The 23,471-nt window shown below is 39.9% G+C and overlaps 1 protein-coding gene across 2 annotated transcripts in view; it reads left to right on the top strand.

Annotated features, from left to right (window-relative positions):
• Nucleotides 1–23,471, top strand: part of necab2 (N-terminal EF-hand calcium binding protein 2) — a 153,956-nt gene that overhangs the window by 77,380 nt on the left and 53,105 nt on the right. For both annotated transcript variants that reach the window (XM_085464585.1, XM_085464584.1), the window contains exons 6-8: nucleotides 1,110–1,246; nucleotides 1,660–1,784; nucleotides 21,451–21,530. In XM_085464585.1, the coding sequence (XP_085320711.1) occupies nucleotides 1,110–1,246; nucleotides 1,660–1,784; nucleotides 21,451–21,530 (342 nt within the window). The remainder of the gene's footprint in view (nucleotides 1–1,109; nucleotides 1,247–1,659; nucleotides 1,785–21,450; nucleotides 21,531–23,471) is intronic.

Genomic DNA, 23,471 nt, shown 5'->3' with positions numbered 1-23,471 from the left:
ACACTCAACTCCTCTGCCAGTTTGCTGTGTTCACACTATCAGCGGAGCAGCTCAGGGACGCCTGCTTTGATGCGTTCACTAGGATGTCACTTGTCTTTTTTTAGCTTCTGTCTTTGAAAATGTTTGAGGTAAAAAAAATTAAAAACTTTTCCAAATTTTCCACATTCACAGGTCTGTCGTTTATTATTGGATTCTCATTTATTTTAAATATGCATTCGTTCAAGGACTCATAGCCACTCATGACACAATTTAAAACAGCTCTGGGAAAGCTGAATACCAACAGACTGATGCACTTCATCTAAGGCGGCTGGTGTAAATCGGGTGGAACAGTATTGTAGTAGAACGGTGAATGATGCTGACAACTGATGACTTTATTGATCCCTCGCCTTTCTTGCTGCTATGCCTTTGTGTATTGCTAGAGAAGAAGAATATTGTTTCAGCGGCTTCGTGTCTTTGTCTGCTGAATCTGAACTGAAACAGTAGGAAGTAGGAAGTCACATTTTCGTGTCCCTATGGGGCTACAAGATTTCCATAATTCAACATTTCCTTTAAGGCAAAAGTGCTTCTTAAATTCTAAAAGTAAAAGCTTTATTTATATATATCATTTACAGTAATTAGCACACACAGCAGAATAGCATCACACAGTAGTGGCCGTTTGTGAAAGACAACGCTTGTCTCAAAGTTTCAGTGACACCAACCTTTCCTTTTTCACTGCAGCTGCAACACACTACATCCACAAAGTCAAATAATCAACTGTCTCAAGTCGTTCATTATCCAATAATCCATTACCAGCTGTCAAGTTCTCCAAATACAGTGCACTAGTCTGTTTTTACTTGTTATTTTTGCCTCCCTATCTGCTGTCTGTCCACTGCGAGAAGCAAATCAACCATTAAATGAATGCAAGGAAGAAGCAAATAAGATTTGAGCTGAAAAGTCTCTTCAGGATAGTAACGGACAGGAAGGCTGCAGTGCTGCGCTGTGATGTGTGAAGGACATGATGAAAGGGGAAGAAAACATTGACTTCACAGACATTTTGATGTTACATCTTTTGACAGAACAACTCAAATTATATATGACACACGCTGTCAATCCTTTTTTTTTCTCTCCAGGTGTATGAGAGGGGAACCAACGTGGAGCAATTTGTTACCCGTTTCCTGCTGAAGGAGTCAGCCAATCAGATCCAGTCTCTCCTGAGCTCTGTGGAGAGTGCCGTGGATGCCATTGATGAGCAGCACAGCCAATCAGGGTGAGCCAATGAGGGGATCGCTGGCTGTTATGTGTGAAATTGGGAATGTGCACATGTGTGTTTGTTCGTGACTGTGCACATGTGTCACGGTATTATGTGTAAAACTCAGATTGTCAGCGGCTGTAATGGGAACCAGGCAGTGTTTCAAGCACAAATCGTCTTTGGTTAAAACATCTGTCACTCTTGCACGCACACACAGAAACCAATTTTCATCTCCTTCATCACATTTTCATCACCTTCTATCTCACCTTCATTCCTCTTTTGTATCACTCGTGCGTAAGCCAATTCTCCAAATCCAAGGCATTTTATTGTTTTTTTGTCTTCTATTCTCCGTTCCTCCTCCTCACTTTTTTATCTAATTCTCTTTTCCCCCTTCCCTCCTCTCCATCCTTCTCCATCTCTCTATTTTTCAGTCATCTACCTGCCAAAGTGAGTCCACGGATGTCAGGGAAGCACTACGAAAACACTGTCCCTGACTATCCCCCTAATAACAGAGTCAGCACCAGGGAGGCTGTCAGGACCATCAATACTGCTTCAGGTGACAACTGCAAACACACACACACACTAAAGCACACGCTGAAGATTGCATGATTGGAGGCCATCCTTCATGTAATTAGCTTCACATCCCATCCTTTTAGCAAGGTTACAGCGTTCTGACTGAGCAGAAATCAAACTCTAACTGTTACTCATCAATTTTACTGCACACACACTTATCCTTATGTAATTTATGCTCCATTGTAAAACACCTAAATCAGCCACCTGCACAGGTCTGATGCAGCTTCCCCGTAGCGGAAAGGGCAGCGCAGAGAAATTCTCATGGAAATGAGGGAACGGGTTTTTGAGGAGTCAAGAGCTGAACTAAAAGCAGGGGAGGAAGATGGCGAATAAAGAAAGCGATGGCTAAGGAAGAAAAGAGAGAACATGGGGAGTTTATTTTTTTTTCAGCATATCCCACAAGGTGTTAAAATTTAAGGATAAGAGTGTGTTAGTCCACTCAGCACTTGACTGTCTGGTGATTTTCTATATGAGGATGTGCAAGAGCACTAAAAGTTCCTTTTTTCTCTCTCTTTTACTCTGTTGGTCTTTCTCTCTGTGTCATCCTTCACCAGCTGGTAGTTAGCGCAACACTGTACCCTCACTTTGACACTTTGTACTCTTCAAACAAATTGCTTTTCCAAAAAGTGACACCTCAAATTTTTTTCAATATGATTTTTGTACTTTAGTCTAATTACTTTGGAATTTATTCGTTGAGACATGTACTTAAAAGTCAGGCATTTTCTTTAGTGAATGGACCCTGAAATACAATTGACTCTTGGACTGCTAACAAAACTTTATGTAATGTCTGAACACTGAACTCTTGTGGTTCATTGACGTTATTCTGGCGTATTATACCAGAGATCCAGCTGAAAGGGAGCTGGATCTCTGGCATAATACGCCCCGATGATTTTGCATAATCCTCCGAAATCAACAACAGTGGAAGTGGTGCCACTTTCTGTTGTCCAACCTTTGCCTTAAATCTAAAAGCAAAACATCTACCTTGAAACAAATGTGTGAAATGTCTGCCTTGCCAGTGAAGTGATGTGAATTTTAGAGATCTACTGCTTCACTATCAGGTCTAGAGAGCCTGTTATTCACTTAAACAGGCGGGCCATGCCTGCAGCAGACTCTGTGTTCATGTTGCTGTCACTGAGTGAGCCACTGACACCTCCTGCAAACTTGCATAAAGTCATTCACATAAAGTGAGGTTCTGATGGTCTTTATCACCACTGGGTATTGTTAAATGTCCTTCCTTCTGCTGGGCACTGCCCTGGTCATTCTGAGCACATACAGCTCCTGTTAACAGTGCCATAAACCACAGAAATCTCCCAGCATCCCAATCCAGTTATGATGCTGATATGTGCAGAAGCACTCCTTTAGACAGGGACTTCCTAAATTCCGGGACTAATTTATCCTTTTTCAGGTATTACGCTTGAATGTTTAATAGTGATTTATTATTCCTTTGCACATCCTCACCATCCCTTTTGTCGAGTTGTCCTCCATCACTTCATTGATATCTTTTTTGATTTTCTTTTCAAACCTTTTTAACCATTTCTTGCCAGTGCGGTAGTTGCCCAGAGTTGTTTTGTTGTCAGAGCAGCTTCGTTCATTCGTTCACTCCCAGACTTTTCATATGTGATTCTCAGTGACCTAAATTTTCAGAATTCATGATGGAAATTATTACAGTGTCCCAAACTGCCCGTGCAAGGTTATAATCTAATGACACCAGTCTGTATGTATCTGACCTTAATTATCTGTCACTAGCAATGTGAGCAGCTGCCACAAAAAGTTAGGTTTTGTATCGCCAGGGAAGTGTGCAAATATTAGACTTCTTCACCTCCCTCTGTGTGAAATCGCGGTGAACCTTTAATGCAAGTGCACACTTGAGAGGTTGCAGCTGTTTCTATTTCGGTATATTGCAGTTTATGCCAGATGGTTTCCAAGCTGAGCTTCACATGTTACAGAGCCAAATGTGCAGAGGTTAAATGTCCCTTGTCTGATGATTGGTCGTTCCAGCACCATCGCTGCATTGTCACAATCAAAGCTCTTCTGACTTCCTCCATAAAGCGAGAAACAGACTATCATCCTACACGTGTTCCTTACCCCCCACGCTTTGGCAGAATGCAACAACAGAGTGTTCTCATTGTCAGGCTTCATCTTTTCTGATGGGAAAGTACTGGCAAAATGACATTGTCTGTTTAGACTCCGTACATGGATGTGCCTCATTTTTCCTCACAAATAGATATGTGATGCCAGCCTCCACATGTTACAAATGACTCGTCCTTTGCCTTGCAGTATATTTCCAAATCATACAAAGTGCCTGCCTAGCTTCTTCATCTTCTACAAATGTGATTTCAGTGCATGGATGGGTGCCATTCATGGTTTCTTTAGTTTCATGTCACTGGAGGACAATGATTTCCTGCATGGCTTGTGAGCAGAGAGGCTCTTTGTCTGATTGTACAAGGTCATCATTTGCCAAGTTCTCTATTCACTCTGATAGTCCTGAAGAACATCCACCACCTTCCATTTGTCTTCTGCTCAATTCTGACAGCTACAACCAAGAGTCATGTCCTCTAGTAGCATCTTTAACAGGTATCCAATACCAGTCCCATTGACTCTAGGCTCCCAATTTGAATTTTGCATTCATCATATACAGTGGGGCAAAAAAGTATTTAGTCAGCCACCGATTGTGCAAGTTCCCCCACCTAAAATGATGACAGAGGTCAGTAATTTGCACCAGAGGTACACTTCAACTGTGAGAAACAGAATGTGAAAAAAAAATCCATGAATTCACATGGTAGGATTTGTAAAGAATTTATTCGTAAATTAGGGTGGAAAATAAGTATTTGGTCACCTCAAACAAGGAAAATCTCTGGCTCTCACAGACCTGTAACGTCTTCTGTGAGAAGCTTTTCTGTCCCCCACTCGTTACCTATATGAATGGCACCTGTTTGAACTCATCATCTGTATAAAAGACACCTGTCCACAGCCTCAAACAGTCAGACTCCAAACTCCGCCATGGCCAAGACCAAAGAGCTTTCGAAGGACACCAGGAAAAGTATTGTAGACCTGCACCAGACTGGGAAGAGTGAATCTACAATAGGCAAGCAGCTTGGTGTGAAAAAATCAACTGTGGGAGCAATCATCAGAAAATGGAAGACATACAAGACCACTGATAATCTCCCTCAATCTGGGGCTCCATGCAAGATCTCATCCCGTGGGGTCAAAACGATCATGAGAACGGTGAGCAAAGATCCCAGAACCACACGGGGGGACCTGGTGAATGACCTGCAGAGAGCTGGGACCAAAGTAACAAAGGTCACCATCAGTAACACACTACAACGGCAGGGAATCAAATCCCGCAGTGCCAGACGTGTTCCGCTGCTGAAGCCAGTGCATGTCCAGGCCCGTCTGAAGTTTGCCAGAGAGCACATGGATGATACAGCAGAGGATTGGGAGAATGTCATGTGGTCAGATGAAACCAAAGTAGAACTTTTTGGTATAAACTCAACTCGTCATGTTTGGAGGACGAAGAATACTGAGTTGCATCCCAAGAACACCATACCTACTGTGAAGCATGGGGGTGGAAACATCATGCTATGGGGCTGTTTTTCTGCCAAGGGGACAGGACGACTGATCCGTGTTAAGGACAGAATGAATGGGGCCATGTATCGTGAGATTTTGAGCCAAAACCTCCTTCCATCAGTGAGAACTTTGAAGATGAAACGAGGCTGGGTCTTCCAACATGACAATGATCCAAAACACACCGCCCGGGCAACAAAGGAGTGGCTCCGTAAGAAGCATTTGAAAGTCCTGGAGTGGCCTAGCCAGTCTCCAGACCTCAACCCCATAGAAAATCTGTGGCGGGAGTTGAAAGTCCGTGTTGCTCGGCGACAGCCCCAAAACATCACTGCTCTCGAGAAGATCTGCATGGAGGAATGGGCCAAAATACCAGCTACTGTGTGTGCAAACCTGGTAAAGACCTATAGTAAACGTTTGACCTCTGTTATTGCCAACAAAGGTTATGTTACAAAGTATTGAGTTGTATTTTTGTTATTGACCAAATACTTATTTTCCACCCTGATTTACGAATAAATTCTTTACAAATCCTACCATGTGGATTCATGGATTTTTTTTTCACATTCTGTCTCTCACAGTTGAAGTATACCTCTGGTGCAAATTACTGACCTCTGTCATCATTTTAGGTGGGGGAACTTGCACAATCGGTGGCTGACTAAATACTTTTTTGCCCCACTGTAACTGCCTCAGTGCACCAACACTGGATGAGTGAGATTCACTAGCTTTGACACATGCGCATTTCCAATGAGAACCTTCTTTCTAAATCTACTTTGGAGTATCTGAACTGCAGAATCGTAATCATTGTCTGTTTGAGTGAGCCCCGCCGCTATTTTTCCAGATGTATTCGGGTAATTTTCTTGATACTGCAAAGGGAATTACTGCTATCTCACAGTGGCTCCAAAACAAGAAGAGACCCTACGCTTGAAACGAGACATTTTCTCTAGTCAATGTAAACCAGAAATACACATATTTCACAGGCTTAACTAGTTTCTTGTGTTTAGAAAGTAATATCTTTACATTGCTAGATAACTTATAAGAGCATTATGGGTAGTGAAGTCCTTGTAATCTAACGTAAGGCAATTATTAGTGCACTAATTCACAAATAAACTGTACATTGTCTTTCATTTACTTTTTTCACAGCTCTTTTAATTGGATTATTAACCTGTTAATGATTCTTGTGAAAGAAAATACAGATTATATAAACATATATATTTGATTAAAGTAGTCATAACAGTGTCATCACAAATATTCACAGGGAAGAGTGAAAAAACTGATAAGTGGAGGCTCAGGTGAGAGGAAACCCTCAAAGGAGGGAGACAACCATATTATACACGAGCTCAAGCTGACTCAAAGGCGGGGATCTGACAGATGACAAGATAAAAGTCAGTAATCTCCGTTTTAATGTACAGAGCAGGAATGCGGCCCATGAAGCAAACATGGCAGCAAGTGACAGGCGAAAGAAAGACATGAAATCCAAACAATGCCTAATACTATCAAAAAACTGTCAGGAGGGCATGCACAAGAAATACCCCAAAGCAAAATAAAACTCTAGAATATGAAAGATTAAAGACAGTTTGGTAAATATGAAAAGCCACAGGGGAGGTGTATGTGAAGATGAAAGGATATTTCAGAAAAGGCAGGAGCATTAACAAAGAGGACGTGAAGCTGAAAAGGGTACAAGATGACCTGGGTTTACAAAATAAAAAATAATTCAGTGTATGGGTTATTTGATATATTTAGAAATTATCAGTGTTAGTCGAAGTTCAACACTGTTACCTCAAGGTCTTTATGTCATTTTAATGACATACAGTAAAATTACAGTACCCTCTACAGTTGTTTACAGATGTTCGTCATCTTTAAGAAGCTGTTGCAGTGAGAGTGTTGTCTCAGCTCAAATGTTTTGTTGATTTATTGACTTGAAAATTTGAATTAGTTTCTAATATCTTCAATTTGGTTAAATCTGACAGACAATTGTGAAGATGTCAAAGCCATTACTGATTTATTTTGTTATCAGTGTAAGAGAGAATGATCTGCTGGGGTTTAACTAAATGTTGCGTGGCGATCACATAATATTAGTCTGTGACGGGGGACTCTGCTGTTAGGAGTAGCTTGACTTGTCTCCTTAACTGGTCACACAGTATGAAAAATGTTCACTGTCACAGCATGTGGCTGATGTCATAAACAGTGCTCCAGTTTTGTGTGGCATGGCCCATTTTGGCTCAGACTTGAACATAAAACAAAAATTAAGCCTATATGAGTTTGTTGCCATGACAGGCTTTTGAGATTTAGTACCCCCTCTGCTGCAGTTAGGTGAGAAGAGTGCTGCTAATGGCTACCTTGGTGTCAGTAAATCTGTGTGTTTCAATGGGATGCCACAGACATACATACAGATATGGAGAGCTGCAGTCAGACTATGAGACAGAGCGCTGATTTGTGTTGACACAGCTTTGTCATTCTGCCAAAGTTTGTTTACCTTGTGGCTCAAGAAATTCTTCCTCATGCATGATACACACAGTGTTACAGCTACTTTTTGCATTAGTCAGGGTAACGTGTTGGTACTCCCGGCCCACAGAAATGTTAATAGACGTGTTGCACTGTAGCAGTGGATATCAACTACTGTTGTTGTTTGGAGTCTCAGATTGTACAGTAGGTAATGTTAAAGCATCGTTGATAGTGATATTTTTTTTTCCTGCTCATACTTCATGGTATACATTTTAAACTGATGCCCTTTTCATCATATTGTAGCATTAAATAAAAAACGTGATACCATTTTCAACATTTTCAAGCTCTAAGCTAGTTGAAAGCTAGTTGTTAGTGTATTAGATGTGTTATTATGTGGATGCCCAAGGACTGTAAATGTAACTTTACTAGTAGCTAAATCATCTGCAATATATCTATTTTTCTTTGTGTGAGAAAAAGTGTGTCTGTTAAGCTAAAAGGTTCAACTAAAATGAAATGTGAAATCGCCTGGAGGTTTTTTCTCCTTTGCTCAGGAGTTTCTTAAATATCCCTGCAATCACGCCATCGCTGTTAAGCTTCAAGCTGGTAAACTGTTGATTAAGATTCTGTGCAGGACAAAAAGGGGTTATTTTTATTGAGTTGTATAAATTCTTCTTAAGAACTCACTCTTGAATATTTGGTCATTAACCCTGATGCAAGTGCAGATATTTTTGTACACACTATGGGGAAGAGATGACACAGATCATTGACAGTGACATATTCAGTGTGCTGCTGGATGCTGGATAATAAAGCAGCATCTGGTGGATGTTGCATATGATGTGTATGTATAATACAGTGATTCAGTCAAGGAAAACAAACTTTATCCAAAAAATCGAAAACTTACAAAACAAGCTGTAAATTAAAAAGATTGCAGCCACTTTAACACTAAATGGAAGGTAAGCACAGGCACTTACTACTCATTAATGTGACTCTGTACCTTTGTGTAAAAGAGAAAACTTACTAATGTCATTAGTAACAACTTGTGATTAAAAACCGTCTTTGGTAAATCGGTGGAGCATCTTAGTTCATGAAGAGAGTCTGCACCAAAAGCAAAAATCTGCTGAATTTCATCTCAGCTTTGTTTCTTTTTTGCTTGCTCACAGTGAACGTTTAAAGCCCATCAAAGTGCATATTATATATTTTTTCTTTTTCTTTTTTTGCTCATTTGATAGAAGAAAAAAAACATTTAGTAATCTCTGAAGAGTTTTATCCAAAAAGTTTTTGTCTTTAAGGATTAGCTTTTGTATCATTCTTTGTACACGATACACTTCTTCAGTGAGGATACAGTCCACTTTACTGGCACTGTTTAGTGTTATTATTCTTAGTTATGTAAACTGCATTCAACACAACTTTTTTTTTTGCATCTATCTGCAAAAAAAAGTGTAATTATTGTTGCTTCAGCTTTTCTCTTTCTCTTGTTTTTACCAAGGTAACCAAGTGCATAAAAAGTAGTTGGATAGTTTTACACGGATGACAGTAAAAAGAAATTTAAAAAAAAAGTTTTTCAGTTCAAGTTCTTCATAGAAGAAAAATCAATTTGAGACTTTCACAAAGGTGACAGCACGAACTGTCTGTTTTTCAGTTCTTCCACTTTGTGAATCCAAGCAGCTGTCATCTGTCGGAGTGTGTCCTGGGATATGTTGGGAACAGAAAAGGCCACTGAACAGCATGATGCAGTCACAGGCCTGGAAATATTTGTGCTGAAAATTTAACAGAAAAATGAAGTTTTCTGTGTTAGATCATACTGACTTGGTACAAACTGGTCACGTTCTGGGCATCATCTGCGGAGCTCTTGCTCTTGCTCCCCAAAACAGCACCTAGCAAACAGTCAGACACATGGTGGGCGACGAGCTCAACGTCAAACTAAATGATAGCTCATTTTCTTGGTGGTGTAAAAAGGCACATTAAACTTGTGCTCATGTTCAACTATGAGCATCATCAGTTTGTATTTCAGCAGCTCCATTAACAGCTATTCAATAGCAGAATGGCTGGTTACAAGTGTTTGTTACACAGTCCTATATTTTCAGGAGCCTAAATGTCACTTCATGGGTTTCCATGGGACTGTGCGTTTCCACCTCCTGATGCTTGGTCAGACATCGCCTGAAGGGTCTGGCAGTAAAGGTCGTACCTGCATCTGTCTTCAGATGTTGTTTTGGGTCTTTCTGCCCACTTTTTACTTTTATCTTCTTTAGGTGAAGTACATCCACAATGGAGTTGAAAGCAGGAGACTGATTTGGTTGTTTCAGAATATTCCACTTCCTGACCTTGAAAAAGTCCCTGTTCATTTTCACAGTATGTTTTGGCTTAGTTTCCACCTATAGTCTGAGGCACTTTTCACTCAGTTTTGCATGCGTGGCTGAATTTGAGCTATTTCCATCTTCTGTCACATCATCAATAATCACTGACACAGCACCACTGCATGCCGTGCATAACAGTGCCCCCAGTGTTCACAGGTGAAGTTGTATGGATCAGATTGTGACCTTTCTCCAAACTCTGTCTCTGTGTAATTCTGTTGCAGGTTAGTTTTATCTGTCCAAACGACACTGTTTGCCTTTTTTGAGATATTTTTATGGCATTCTCTAATCTTTTGCTTTTCTCTTTTTTTTTGTAGTGAAATGTGTTGAACCCTTCTGTATTTTTCTGAAAGTCTGTTCTTACTTTATCTCTGATGGATTTGTTTGTCACTGGTCAGGCTAAAAACTGAGTGTTTCACCCAAATTGAAAGTGCTTTGATCAAATGTTGTCATGCAAGTGACTATGGCTACGTCCACACGTACACAGGTATTTTTGAAAACGCTGCTTTTTCTGCCTTTCATCCACATGTAAACGCCATTTTGGGTTACTGAAGGGTTACTTAGATTTTTAAAAACTCCTGCCAGGGTGGAGATTTTCAAAAACTCAGTGTTCGCTTTTACGTGTGGATGAGGAAAACGGACATTTAGTCATGCAACGTCAAAGGTGTGAGTCTTTTTTGACGTCACACTGTGCACCACGTTGTTTATATGAGATAAATTTCTACAATGGTGGATATAGACAAAATACTGTTGCTATTAATCTTACTATCTGCAGTTTTTACATGCTTACATATACACGCGCAGTTATTTTCCCTCCATTTAGAAAGACAGAGGCATCAGAGTGAACTTCGGACGTGGCTTCTACATTCAGCACAGACGCTTTCACAACTCAAATCCCGACGCCAACGTCATCGTCGGTTTTGAAAAAATTTTTTTTCTAAAATTAAATTTATGTATGCCGTATTCATTTTGTCCATTGCTAAGTTATGAGTCTACACCAGCCATATATTTTACAGCGCTGTGACTTATAATTATGAATCACTCAGACTAATTTAAAATTTTCAGTTTCTTTCCTTATTGAATAAACTCTGGCCAAGAGAGCTAATGAGACAAATCCAAAATGTTGCCTTTAATTATTAACATTTGAAATGATGAAGGCACTTGAAAAGCAATACAAACTTGACTTGCCTTCAAGAAAAACACAAAACGTTTTCAGATGTACAGTCGAATGGGAGGCAGGCCCCTCTGTTATGAAACCAGCTCCCAGTTTGGATTTGGGAGACAGACACCCTCTCTGCTTTAAATTAGGCTTAAAACTTGCCTTAGCTCTGAGTCAAGTGACCTTGAATCCTTCCTTAGTTACACTGGAATAGCTAGCTTTGGGAGTTTTTCTTCTTCATTCATTTTTTTTTCACTCGCTATGTGTTTAAACACCACTCTGCATTTAGTCATTAGTTATTATTAATCTCTGGCTCTCTTCAATAGCGTGTCTCTTCCTCCCATCGTCCCTATTTAGTTATGGCAGATACCTCTCCACGAGCTTGGTTCTGCTGGGGTTTCTTCCTGTTAAAAGGGAGTTTTTCCTTTCCACTGTCACCAGAGTTCTTGCTCATCATCTGATTGCGGGAGCTCTCTATTATTGTAGGGTCTTTACCCTGCAGTGTAAAGCTCCTTGAGGCGACTGTTGTTGTGATTTGTTGCTATATAAATAAAAATGAATTGACTTGAATCGAGGTCTACACATAAAGTGTATAATTATTAGAGATGGACCGATCCGATATTACGTATCGGTATCGGTCCGATACTGACCTAAATTACTGGATCGGATATCGGAGAAAAATAAAAAATGTAATCCGATCCATTAAATATCACGAAAGCACCTCACAAAACTTGCAACACGCTGTAACTCGCCTCAGAACGTTAGCACGTCGGAGCAGTATGCATCACGTGATAGAGCGGCTGTGGCATGCGGGACCTGTCGGTGGTCTGGATAGCATTTGGAGCTTCGCTAGCAACCTGGCATTTCATCTCCGACAAAGTTATCCCCGAGAGAAGTAAAGCAAGTGTGTAAGTCCATCTCTGTAAAGCATTCCTGCGTTAAGCTTAACAAGCGACTGCCTCTTCTTGCTGCTACTTCAATCATGAAACTGCTTAATGATCAGCTGATCGGCTTTTCTGTCGCGAGTCCGTCTCTCTTGTTTGTTTTTGGCCCACTTTACACCAGAAAGAGGAAACCAGCGGCTGAACAACAGCAGCACGTTTAAGCTTGATAAGCTGTTGTTAGAATTTATTTAATATTACTTTCTACTCGAGGATCCTTTTCTACGTAGCTGATGGCTGGTAACTGTGCAGGGGCGGATCTAGCAAAGTTTAGCCAGGGGGGCCGATAGGGCATGAACAGGGAAAAGGGGGCACAAAGACATACTTTTCTTTCTTATTCTCATTTAAAATGTCTAGCTTTTAATAAATAATTATCTGACACCCAAAGTTTTAATTTGATGTAAAAGGAATAGAAGTCAATTACTGTATATAGTGACTATTAAGTCTAATATATATACCCTAGTAAGCTATAGTACTTTTTCCTTTGGGAAGGTACCATCTGTGCAGTCTGCAATTTTGTTGAAGAAAGATGTTGAATCTATTTAATATTTCTTGAAAAATAATTGATTTCTGTGCATTTTTTTTCACACTGCATCAAATTAAGGTTGATTACGTCGATTAAGCATCATGAGGTGGAGCGTGAGGGGTGGTTCCCTATTTTTTATTTATTTATTTTTGTTGTTGCTGGGAGTTGGAACCCTATTAGTTAGGTTGCTTAATATTTACGCTAAGTACTCTTTAAAATACCAGAATAGGGAGGATGGTGTAGGTTTAAGTTTATTAGATTGATCAGTATTGCTGAACTATGAAATATTTTTTTTTGCATATAGGTATAACAGAAAAGCTTTAGTGTAGTTGTTGTTTTAAACTTAAGTATGAACTTATACAAAATGCAGCAAGATATTTTAAAAAAACAGTTTTGTTGATTAAAAAACACTATATCGGATTCATATCGGTATCGGCAGATATCCAAATTTATGATATCGGTATCGGTATCAGACATAAAAAAGTGGTATCGTGCCATCTCTAATAATTATATTGTAACTCGAATATGTTTTCGGAAACTAAAATTTTGTCAGTGTTCAAGTGCATGTGAACATGCTTGTACATCAGTATACCCTGTCCCCTTTTAATATTTACTTGTTGGATAGATCCTGACTCCTAAACCAAGGCAAAGGTATAAAGTATACCCTTTCATACTCCTTTTCAGTCTTTCATCTACCTCATCACGCCATCGCTTTTCCTATTTTCTCACTTTTCTCCCCCACATCCACCTTTTCTTCTGTGCTGTGGGCTGCAAAGCAGCACTGACAGCTTAGGTCCTTGATGTCAGCAGTGCTTTGTCTTCAGTCAGGACAAGGCGATTGATTAATGACTCCCAACTCCTTTCTCCTCCACCTGTATATGGGTGCCAGAGTGGCCATAATTCCTTCTTCTCCTTCTCCTTCTTCCCTGACATTCAGTGCGTTAAAATCGGCAGCTTGTAAATATAAACAGCCGGTGCCATTTGTTAACAGACCTGAAAGTTGTATTGTCGTTACTTCACTGTATCAATGATCTCCCTCTCTCCTGTATCCATACGTAGGGTGTTTATTATCAAGTGTTGGGGGAAAAAAACCTTTGAACAGTAAATAAAATTAGAGAAATTATGTTCTCAGTGGTTTTCCCATAGTCATAGTAAAGTTGTTTTGTGGCTCTTTTTATTGCCGTAATAGCACTTCTATAATGACACAATCCCACAGAACTGGTCTGAGAGTCATTGCTAAATGACAGGCAGGCAGGGGAAGCAGAAAGGAAATAAAAAGTAGTGAGTGGGAGATGAGTGGAACAAAAAATAAAGACTGAGAAAAGGAGTAAGACGGAGAGGAGAATGAGGAGCTAAATATATCCTCCAACTTAAAGTTAAGCAGCTCATGCTATGTTGTAGCTGCTGCAGTGCTTCAGTGCATTTTCTGCTCTAAGTGCACCGCCACTTTAGTGAAGAGAGTTAATTGCAAATGAACTGCAGTTTATTGTTCAGTGCTTTTTCAGGCACACTCAGAATCAAGTGTGTCTTTGTGTGTCTGCATCACATACGGCTATTCACTGTAAGAGCGTGTCTTAGCTTGAGGAAAACATAGATTCTGCCCTTGCACAGAGATTTTGCTGCAAGTCTTAAGTGACCCTTCATCATGCCCTGCAGCTCTTACAGGGAGTTTAGATTCCAGCGAGATTTTGCATTTGAGCTTTCCCTATCAGGAAAATCAGTTTTTACGTTTGGATGATGTTTCTGCAGTGTGAACTTTCCCACAACAAAAAAAGGGACCAGTTTAACTTTATAAATCATTTAAGACTCTGTAAAGACAAAATTACTGTAAATTCTCAATAATACTGCAATATTTTTGCTCAACCACACAGAGAGATTAGTGAATGGTGGACGGTGGTTGCAGTATTTCCATGTAGCCAAAGTAGTATAGTTGCGTTTACTGATAATGTAGTTTCAGGTAAGCTACTGTATCTTTTTTCTCTTTGTCTATATAAAAAATGATACCACAATTTTTCATAACTACGTGTGTTTTTGCTAATCTAAATGGACTTGGCTGTTTCATTTTCACACTGATTGCATCTGATGCCATAATTTCCTTAGTTTTTTACTGTCACAGTAATTGTAGTAGAAGTATTACGCACTGTTGACTATTATGGTACGATAAGCATTAAATATCGATTGTTCCAAACCACTGGGAAGATGGAATTCATACTTGAAAATATGTCCAGCACTGATAACGATGGAAACGGTCTTTGAGTGGATGGAAGATGGCGAGTGAGCCAGTGTGAGGAGGGCAGAAGAAGAGCCCTCAGTTCTTTTTTTATGTAGATATACTAAATGTTGGCACACTGGACACATTTGGACAAAGTTTGCCTTTATTCAGTCCAGTTTTCTCATTTTCTGTGTGGCATTCCTAACAGCTCACCCTATGAAGGAGTAGGTATTATGTAATTTTAATAAAATACTATTTAATATGACAAAGCTGACCCACATATGGAAACTGATTACTTTGACCCCACTGTGTTTACAGCCTGTCTTTGTGTTGCTCTTTCATATTTTTTGTTGCTTTTAAGTAAACTTGAATCTCTCATTTGTTTTAGGCAAAGCAGTGCATTCAGAATTCATCTGTGACTATGGAACTACACAAGCTTACACAGTCAACATGCAACAACATGAGTTGTTGAGTTTACCTGTGTTCCTTATAGAACACAATAGGAACTTGTGAAAGATGAAAGATAAGTATAGGGTGCTTTCTATGGCTTCTTGTAAAGAAAAGAAGTCACAAGAAATAGATATAGACTTTATTAATCCCACACTGGGGAAATGCAGGTGCTACAGTAGCACCAGGGTCAGGAAGAAAAAGTGAATTAGAGTGCTCATGGTTTCCACAGTCTCATGCAGGGGAGGGCGGGTGTTGCCCATCATGGACATTCGCTTGGCTAACATCCTCTTCTCACCCACCCCCTCTATGAGGCCTAGAGCACTGACCAGGACAGAACTGGCCCTCTTAACCAGTCTATTAAGCTGTTACCTGTCCCTCTTCATGCTGTCACCTCCCCGGTAGGCAAATGCATAAAAGATTGCAGAAGCCATCACCATGTTATAAAAGGCCCTCACTAATGTCCTGCACACCACTAAAGAGCCTCCATCAGCCAGCCCAGGAGATGGTGCTGACTTTGGCTCTTTTCTGTACAGAGCTTGAGTTTTATCTGACCAGCTGAACACTCAGGAGTTTGTACATGTCCATGACCACGATGTCTAAACCATGGATGTTCACAGGTGGATTTCTTTAGAATGATGCACACACACACACACACACACACACACACACACACACACACACACACACACACACAAAAACATTTTAAGTTCATCTACTCAGACATAATGGCAATTTTCTGTGATTCATATGCACTCTCTCTTCACACTCGCTGTGGCACAGAATAGAAAGTTAAATTGGGCGAATGTGGACTAACTCAAATCCGGTTTAATTGAGTAGAAAGTCAATAGAGACCCCCCACCTCACCCCACCCTGTTCCAAAATTTGAAGGTTGTAATTCCTCACACACATCTATAATTGAGCTGGCCACTTATTTTCTAAGTCCATCAAAATGACCACTGGGCTTTTATCTCCAACTGTCTCCATGGCTACAGACTATGGTTTAGTTGGTGTGTGTGTGTGTGTGTGTGTGTGTGTGTGTGTGTGTGTGTGTGTGTGCGTGCGTGCGTGCGTGCGTGCGTGCGTGCGTGCGTGCGTGCGTGTGTGTGTGTGTGTTTAGGGTGGAGGGAGGTAGCTCCTAATTGACTGGCTGTTAAATCTTTTAATGAAGAGTGGACAGCTCGCTCTCCAATTAGCAGTGAGGGGGCCATCAGGGGATGAAAGAGGCCAGCAGTGAGGGGGAGGAGTAGGAGGAATCAGGGAAGGAAGAAGATAGTGGTTAAGAGTAGGAATGAACTGAGGGAGGTGGTGTATTTGGCAAAAGTGGGTTAAATGAGAAGGAAACAATTTTTTCCCCCAGCATTCGTTCTCTGATTTCAGATCATATGAATACACATAAATAAGCAGTCATCCTCAATGGAGATACTGAGAAAAAAAAGGAATAGTCCAGTTTCTCTCTGCACATTTAACTATAAAAGATCTTATGTTAACCATTTTAACCTTACAACACTGCAAACATAAGCAATGGCTCTGGGATACATAATTGCCATACACACATAAGCACATCACAGCGAAGAGGAAAAGCTCAACACTGTGACTATCATGCACGCTCCACTGGGTCAGAAGTGATAGGACATGCTGGGTTGTTTTATAGCACAGAGGAAGAAATTACATGCTGGAACTCAAACAGAGATAGGGACATAAAAATTCATGCATGTAAAAGACACAATGCAAATAATGTGGAAAACAACAAATATACAGTAAGGTGCATAAGTATTTGGACACGCATACAACTTTTGTGCAGACTTTCAGCTTTTATTCAAGAGGTTTAACAAAATTATGGCATGAAGAGTTAAAGAATGACAGGAAGAATTTTTTTTCAAATTCTTATAAAACTTAATAAAGTAATAGTAAAATCTTCTGATCTGACACCCAGATTAACAGGTCTTTACTGTTTCATATAAAGATGGATGCATTGAAGTATGGCATCACCCAGTGGGTTGCTTTGGAACCCTTTAATAAAATATAATATTTTGTATTCATATTTGATTTGGTAAATGACTTAAGTTTTGTGCATTAATTGAAACTAATGCACAAAGGGTTAGGTATGGTGTCATTAAAAAATACTGCAGTCACTGATAATGAGCAAGTATCAAAACAAATGATGGATATGCTCTTCTACCCCAGTGTCGGGCTTTCTTGCTGAGGAGTGAATATTTTGCACACAAAGAGAAATATTATCTTAAAGCCAAAGCTAATTTGGTGGAACCTTGTGTGGCTGGGCATCTTAAAGTCACACTGGAATAAGAGCCAATTAAACAGAGCCCCTCAAAGGAGCCAGCTTCCCATTTCTTTACTGTCTTTGAACAGGCCAAGTTCCTTCCGATAAACAGATATAATTGCTTATTTATCAGCCTTTTTGAAACTCTCAGATTATATGAAATATTCATTCACAGTGAAAGTGAAAAGTGAGAGATGTGAAAGGAAGAGCACACGGTGTAGCATAGGGTAGTATGATTCTGTGTACTGTACAGTACTTGCTCTGTGAAGCTGGGCTTTTTTCTTTTTTGTACTTACTACTGTTTGACATACGCACAGTGTCATGAAAAAGTTTTTGCCCCCTTCCTGATTCCTTAGTTTTTTACATATTTGGTAGATTCAAATGTTTAAGATCATTAAACAAATTTTAACATTGGACGAGTAAATATGAAATGCTGTTTTTAAATGAGGGGGAAAGCAATTCAAACCTGCTTGGATCTGTGTGAAAAAAGTAATTGTTTAATTATACATTAACTTTGATGAATCAAGTTTTCTGGAAAGCTGAGTCCAGTTATTATTATTAGCCACTCCCAGGTCTGATTGCTGCCAGACTGATTGAGTCAAAAATCACTTAAAGCCAAATGAGCTCAAAAAACAACACTGTCATGGTTTGCTGTGTTGCAGGCAGGATGTAGGACCCAAATGCAGGACTCGTACACGGGAAGTAAACTCAAAACGGCAGCTTTATTGCTGGAAAAAACTCTTACACTAATACAGAAAACAAAACCAAAAACAAGAAACTAGAAACATGAAACATGAAACTCAAACCAAAAACCTAAGAAACTAAGAAAATGGGGAACTAAACTGTGAACAGAGAACTAGGAAATACCGGGATCATGAAGGAAACACACATAGAGAGGGTGCATGACACAACAACAGACAGAAGAAAACACAGGCCTCAATATACAAGGGAGTAACAAGAGAATGGGAAACAGGAGAGAAACACAGCTGGGACTAATCAAACATAATGAGACAAAGAGGAAGCAAAACTGAATACACTGAACACGGGAAAAGGAACTATCAAAATAAAACAGGAAACATGAGACCGTCACAAAGACACAGACTTGACACTGTGACATGGAGACATGACTGACTAGGGGAACAGAGAGACCATGAACCATTGAGACAAGAGTAACTAAATGTAGAACACAGGGAAGGCACCGTGACAGAAATCTAAAGACTAGAAACGAAGCGTATAACACGTGGAGACGACTAGGGGGAACACGATAACACTAAATCAAAGAATATTAATCCAGGACCTGAAACACAAATACTGGGTTGCAGACCCAGTATTTGTGAAACTCACCATTGACCGAAAGAACACAAAGGCTCGTTGCCAAAAAAAATCTCGATGATCTTCAAGTAAAATAGTTTTTGCTCAAGCACTAGTGATGTGCAATACCACTGATTTTCTTTCCGATCCGATACCAAGTAATATTCAGGGTGGTATCAACGATACTGATCCGATACGATACTTTGTACAAAACCTTATTTTGTTTATTGTATCTCAAATTATAGCATCATAATGATTACAGGACATCAGATTACTTGTTCTTATCACTTAATAATGCAGAGTTCATCACATAGAAATAAAAAAAACTGAAGTTGTGTGCTATTTGAGCATGTTGCCTGGCTGCAGCACTAAAGGACTCCGTGAGAGACGTCTGTCTCGCACTAGCAGCACCTGTCCCTGTCCTCCTCTTCAGTTCATCTCAACATACGCTCGTCATATTCTGTGATATGATTTACTCTGAGGTGTTTGACAAGGTTAGTGATGTTGCCACAACCATACATGCCAACCCTCCCGATTTTTCCCGAATTTCTCCCGAAAATCTCCCGGAGCCACCAGTCTCCTGAATTTCTCCCGATTTTCCACCCAGACAATAAAATTGAAAAACCATTTCGCAGAATTCATAGCGCGGCCCAGCCAATTCCAGTTTCCAACAATGGTGGCAGCTACTTAGTTTTAATATTGCTCTTATTTCTCTTTCTGGGTTGCAAAAAAACTTTTAATATATTTTCAGGTAAGAATGTAGCTGTGTAAACTTCAAATATCTGAGCCGACTGACACATCGTCTTCAAACCCCTGCGGTCTTTCACTATTCGGGTTAAACATGATATATAAGTCACTTTGATAACTTAAAAATGTTATTGTTTGGCTTTTTCAGTGTTTTATTTGTTCGTAAGTAAATCGGTTTGGCTGAGATTAAAGTTATTCGATTAGATTAAATTAAAGGTAACTTTATTAATCCCTCCGGAGGGTTACTCCGGGGTTTTCACACAGCTGAATAAACGTCAAACAGAAAATGATTAAACAGAAGAGTTTTACATCAGTGCCCGGTTATATTTTAGATAGCAAGGAGCAGACAGCAGAGTTTCACTCCACCGAGGGAACTCGTGACGTACTACCCGGCTTTCTTTAGACCGCGAAGGCCGGGTCCTCAGGTGGAACCAGCCTCTGAATTTGGACACCCCTGCTGTTTCCGGGCCGGCCAATAATAACGGTGACATTTAACGTATTTTATCCAATAAAAAAACCCTGTAAAATGTATTCCCCCCCCCAACAGCCCTAGTATGGCCACAACACCTCACTCTTGGAGCACTTTTTTGCCACACGTATCGCAAACCACGTCTCAGCTGTTTGTGTAGGTAAAATCAGACCGCACATGACTCCGATTACGCTCAGCCATTGTTGTGAGTGCGCACGCCAAGGGGCTACGAGACATTTATACAGCCGTATTTCGCACATGACTATGAAAGGCGGAAGAGGAAATAGTTCCTTTGAATGTAGACAATCCGAATGTTATAGTTTCTTTCCACTGTGTTCCTGTTAATAACAAACTACAAATTTACTCTAAATTACTAAAATATCGATATTTTTATGTGAGAATCGATTCTAGAACATCAATGATTGGTATCGGAGGAATCGATATTTCAGGATCGATCTGCACATCACTATCAAGCACACTTGAGTTATGCAGAAGGTCAGTGATGAGAAACAAACAAGCAAGTCACGTCTGAACAGCTAAAAAATAATAATAATTTAAGATTTTGAAGTGGCCTAATCAACATCCAGACTCAGATCACATTAGGATGCTATGGCATGACCTTAAAAAGGGTTGTTCGTGCTCAGAAACCCTCAAATGTTGCTGAATTAAAACAATTACCCCAGAGCAATGTGAAAGATTCATTACCAGTTATCTTGATTGCAGTTCCTGTTGCCAATAGTTGCACAACCAGTTATTAGCTTAGGGGGCAATTGCTTTTTTCACACAGAGCCACATAGGTTTGGATAGCTGTTTTATGTCCAATATTAAAATTTCTTTAATGATCTGAAATAATTGTGAAAAATATCAGCAAAGGCCCCGAGACTTTTTCTGTACAAGAAGATCAGAAATCACAGTACGATATATCCCTGACACCTCCTCTGCTCTAAAACACTATTACATTACTGAGCATACTGTAAATGAGTTCACACCATATGTAACTGATATGGTGTGATACTGTAGCTATAAAAGAAATAGGCCGACAGTGCACTGATTTCATTACGCATAAGATGCATTTGAATGAATGTTACTAGATGCACCATATCTGATCGCAAACCGCAAAGAAAATGATGCAAATATTTTTGATATATTATTACTTAATTCAGTGTCTTTAGATTCTGAATCTGTACATCTGTGTGCTGCAGGTGCAGTGGAGGTGAGGAAAGAAGGTCTGGAGGCGCAGATCAACCGTCTAGCTGAACTCATCGGACGACTGGAGAATAAGGTGAGGAACACAGACACACCCACATTAATATGTTTTAATAACTAAGAAAGAAATCCCCAATGATGTGAGTGCAAGCAGCTGAAGTGACTTTTCTCTAATGGGTGGCTTGGCTCAGCCTCAGAGATAAGGTGAGGAGTTTGGACATTCAGAGGGAGCTCAGAGTAGAGCTACTGCTTTAATCGGATAGAGTAGGCATCTGATCAGGATTCCTCCTGGGAATCTCCTTTCTGAGGTTTTCTGGGCATGCCCAACTGGGGGGAGACCCTAGGGTAGACCCAGAATCCACTAGAGAAATAGTATATCTTATCTGGACAGGGAATGCCTCAGGTTACCCCCAGAGTAAGTGGAAAATGTTGCTGGGGAGAAGTATGTCAGGAATACCCTGTTTAGCCTGCTGCCAATCCAACCCAACTTCGGCTGAGATGAAGAAAATGGATGGATGGTTATTACATCTGGCATGTTAATTTCTGCATTTTATGGTATTTCATAGATCTGAAGCTATAAAATAAAAGCAGTGTGTGCAGTAATGTGAGCACATATCTGTGAACCTGGCACACTTCACACACATCCACTAAACCAGACCTCAGCTGCCTGCACTGCTCAGTAAAAAATGCATCGCTGTCTGCATCTTCCATTGGGATTCTCCTCCTCCCTTTGGTGCTCTATTGTTATTTCAATTCAGTTCTTTCAGTTTACAAAGTTTAAACTACATCACCTCCTTAAAAAGCACCCAACCTTTTGTTTTAGCTTCCAGTGGCTTATCTTGGATTTTTGAAGCTTTAATGTAAATTAGCCAATTGTTACATATTTCTGACATGAAACCTGTATGATTTAAATAATTGTAAACATTCTATAAGAGTTCAGTTTATCATCTCATAACCTCTCCTATGGGTTTAGAGCCACTTTAAGTCTATATACGGATCTTTATGGTCTTTCTTGGGGTTTTGCTGGCAATGCAAATCCAGCATCAGCTTCCCTAAAGCCTAATATTCAAAGCTTTACTTTAGGAAAGTAAGTTTTACCTCTTTCTCTCAGACTTTATCACTAACCCACAAAGTGATTAATACAGACATTCATCCTCAGCTTTATCGCATCAGTACCTCTGATTTTATTTATCTGATCTTTAAACAAGACCAGGTGGATTTTTTTTCATATGAATATTCATCAATATAGATTGAATTGTCAACCATATATATTTAATTTGTGTAATACACTGGGATATTTATAACTAGAGCTATTTGTTAGATTTTTGTTCGATTTTGTAACTCTGGGAGCAACTTTGGCCACATACTTTCCTCTGTGATTAGTACGGTTTTCTGATTGTGAATGTTTAGAAAGTTCTGATCTAATTTCAGTGAAATAAAGAATCAAACTGTACATACAGGAAATACTTTGTTTTAAGGCCTTCTTTACAGAGTGAATAACACAACCTCTGATAAGAACTGAGTTCAACCTTAAAACAGATGAACAGACTGTGAGAATTGAGCTGCACTGCTGTCAGTTCTTTTAAAGCACCAGTCATCCTTTCGACACTAGAGCTCTTCTATCAGACACAAACGACTGAAAGTCAGTGATCTCTGTCCTCATTATAACTTTTTCTCTGACCAAGCTTGTCAGCATATGGAGGATTTGTTAGTTTGATATGTTACATTGGCCAAATTGCGTACACCAGAGCAGCACGCTGAAGGTCGGCGGAGGACAAAAGAGAGGAAAGTGTTGCAGGAGGGGGGGGGAATGATAGTCAGTGGGGGCTAATAAGCAGGTGGGAGTGGGGAGTGAGTAGCTGATTTACATCAAGTGAAAGAAATTGAAGAAAGTAAGAAACTATCACAGTGCATATTTTTTCTTCACTTCTTCTAAAGTGTGGCAACTCTCTAGTCAAAGATGCCTCTTCATCATCTTCCTTCCTCCCTTCTGTCATTCTTGCATCTTTCATTTGCC

This window comes from Copadichromis virginalis, linkage group LG7, assembly GCF_057382275.1.
Source record: "Copadichromis virginalis isolate Kocher_CV1m ecotype Utaka linkage group LG7, C_Virginalis_male_GT1.1, whole genome shotgun sequence".
Classification (NCBI taxonomy): domain Eukaryota; kingdom Metazoa; phylum Chordata; class Actinopteri; order Cichliformes; family Cichlidae; genus Copadichromis; species Copadichromis virginalis.
The sequence above is the reverse complement of the archived record's forward strand: the minus strand, read 5'-3'. Positions and strand labels throughout refer to the sequence as shown.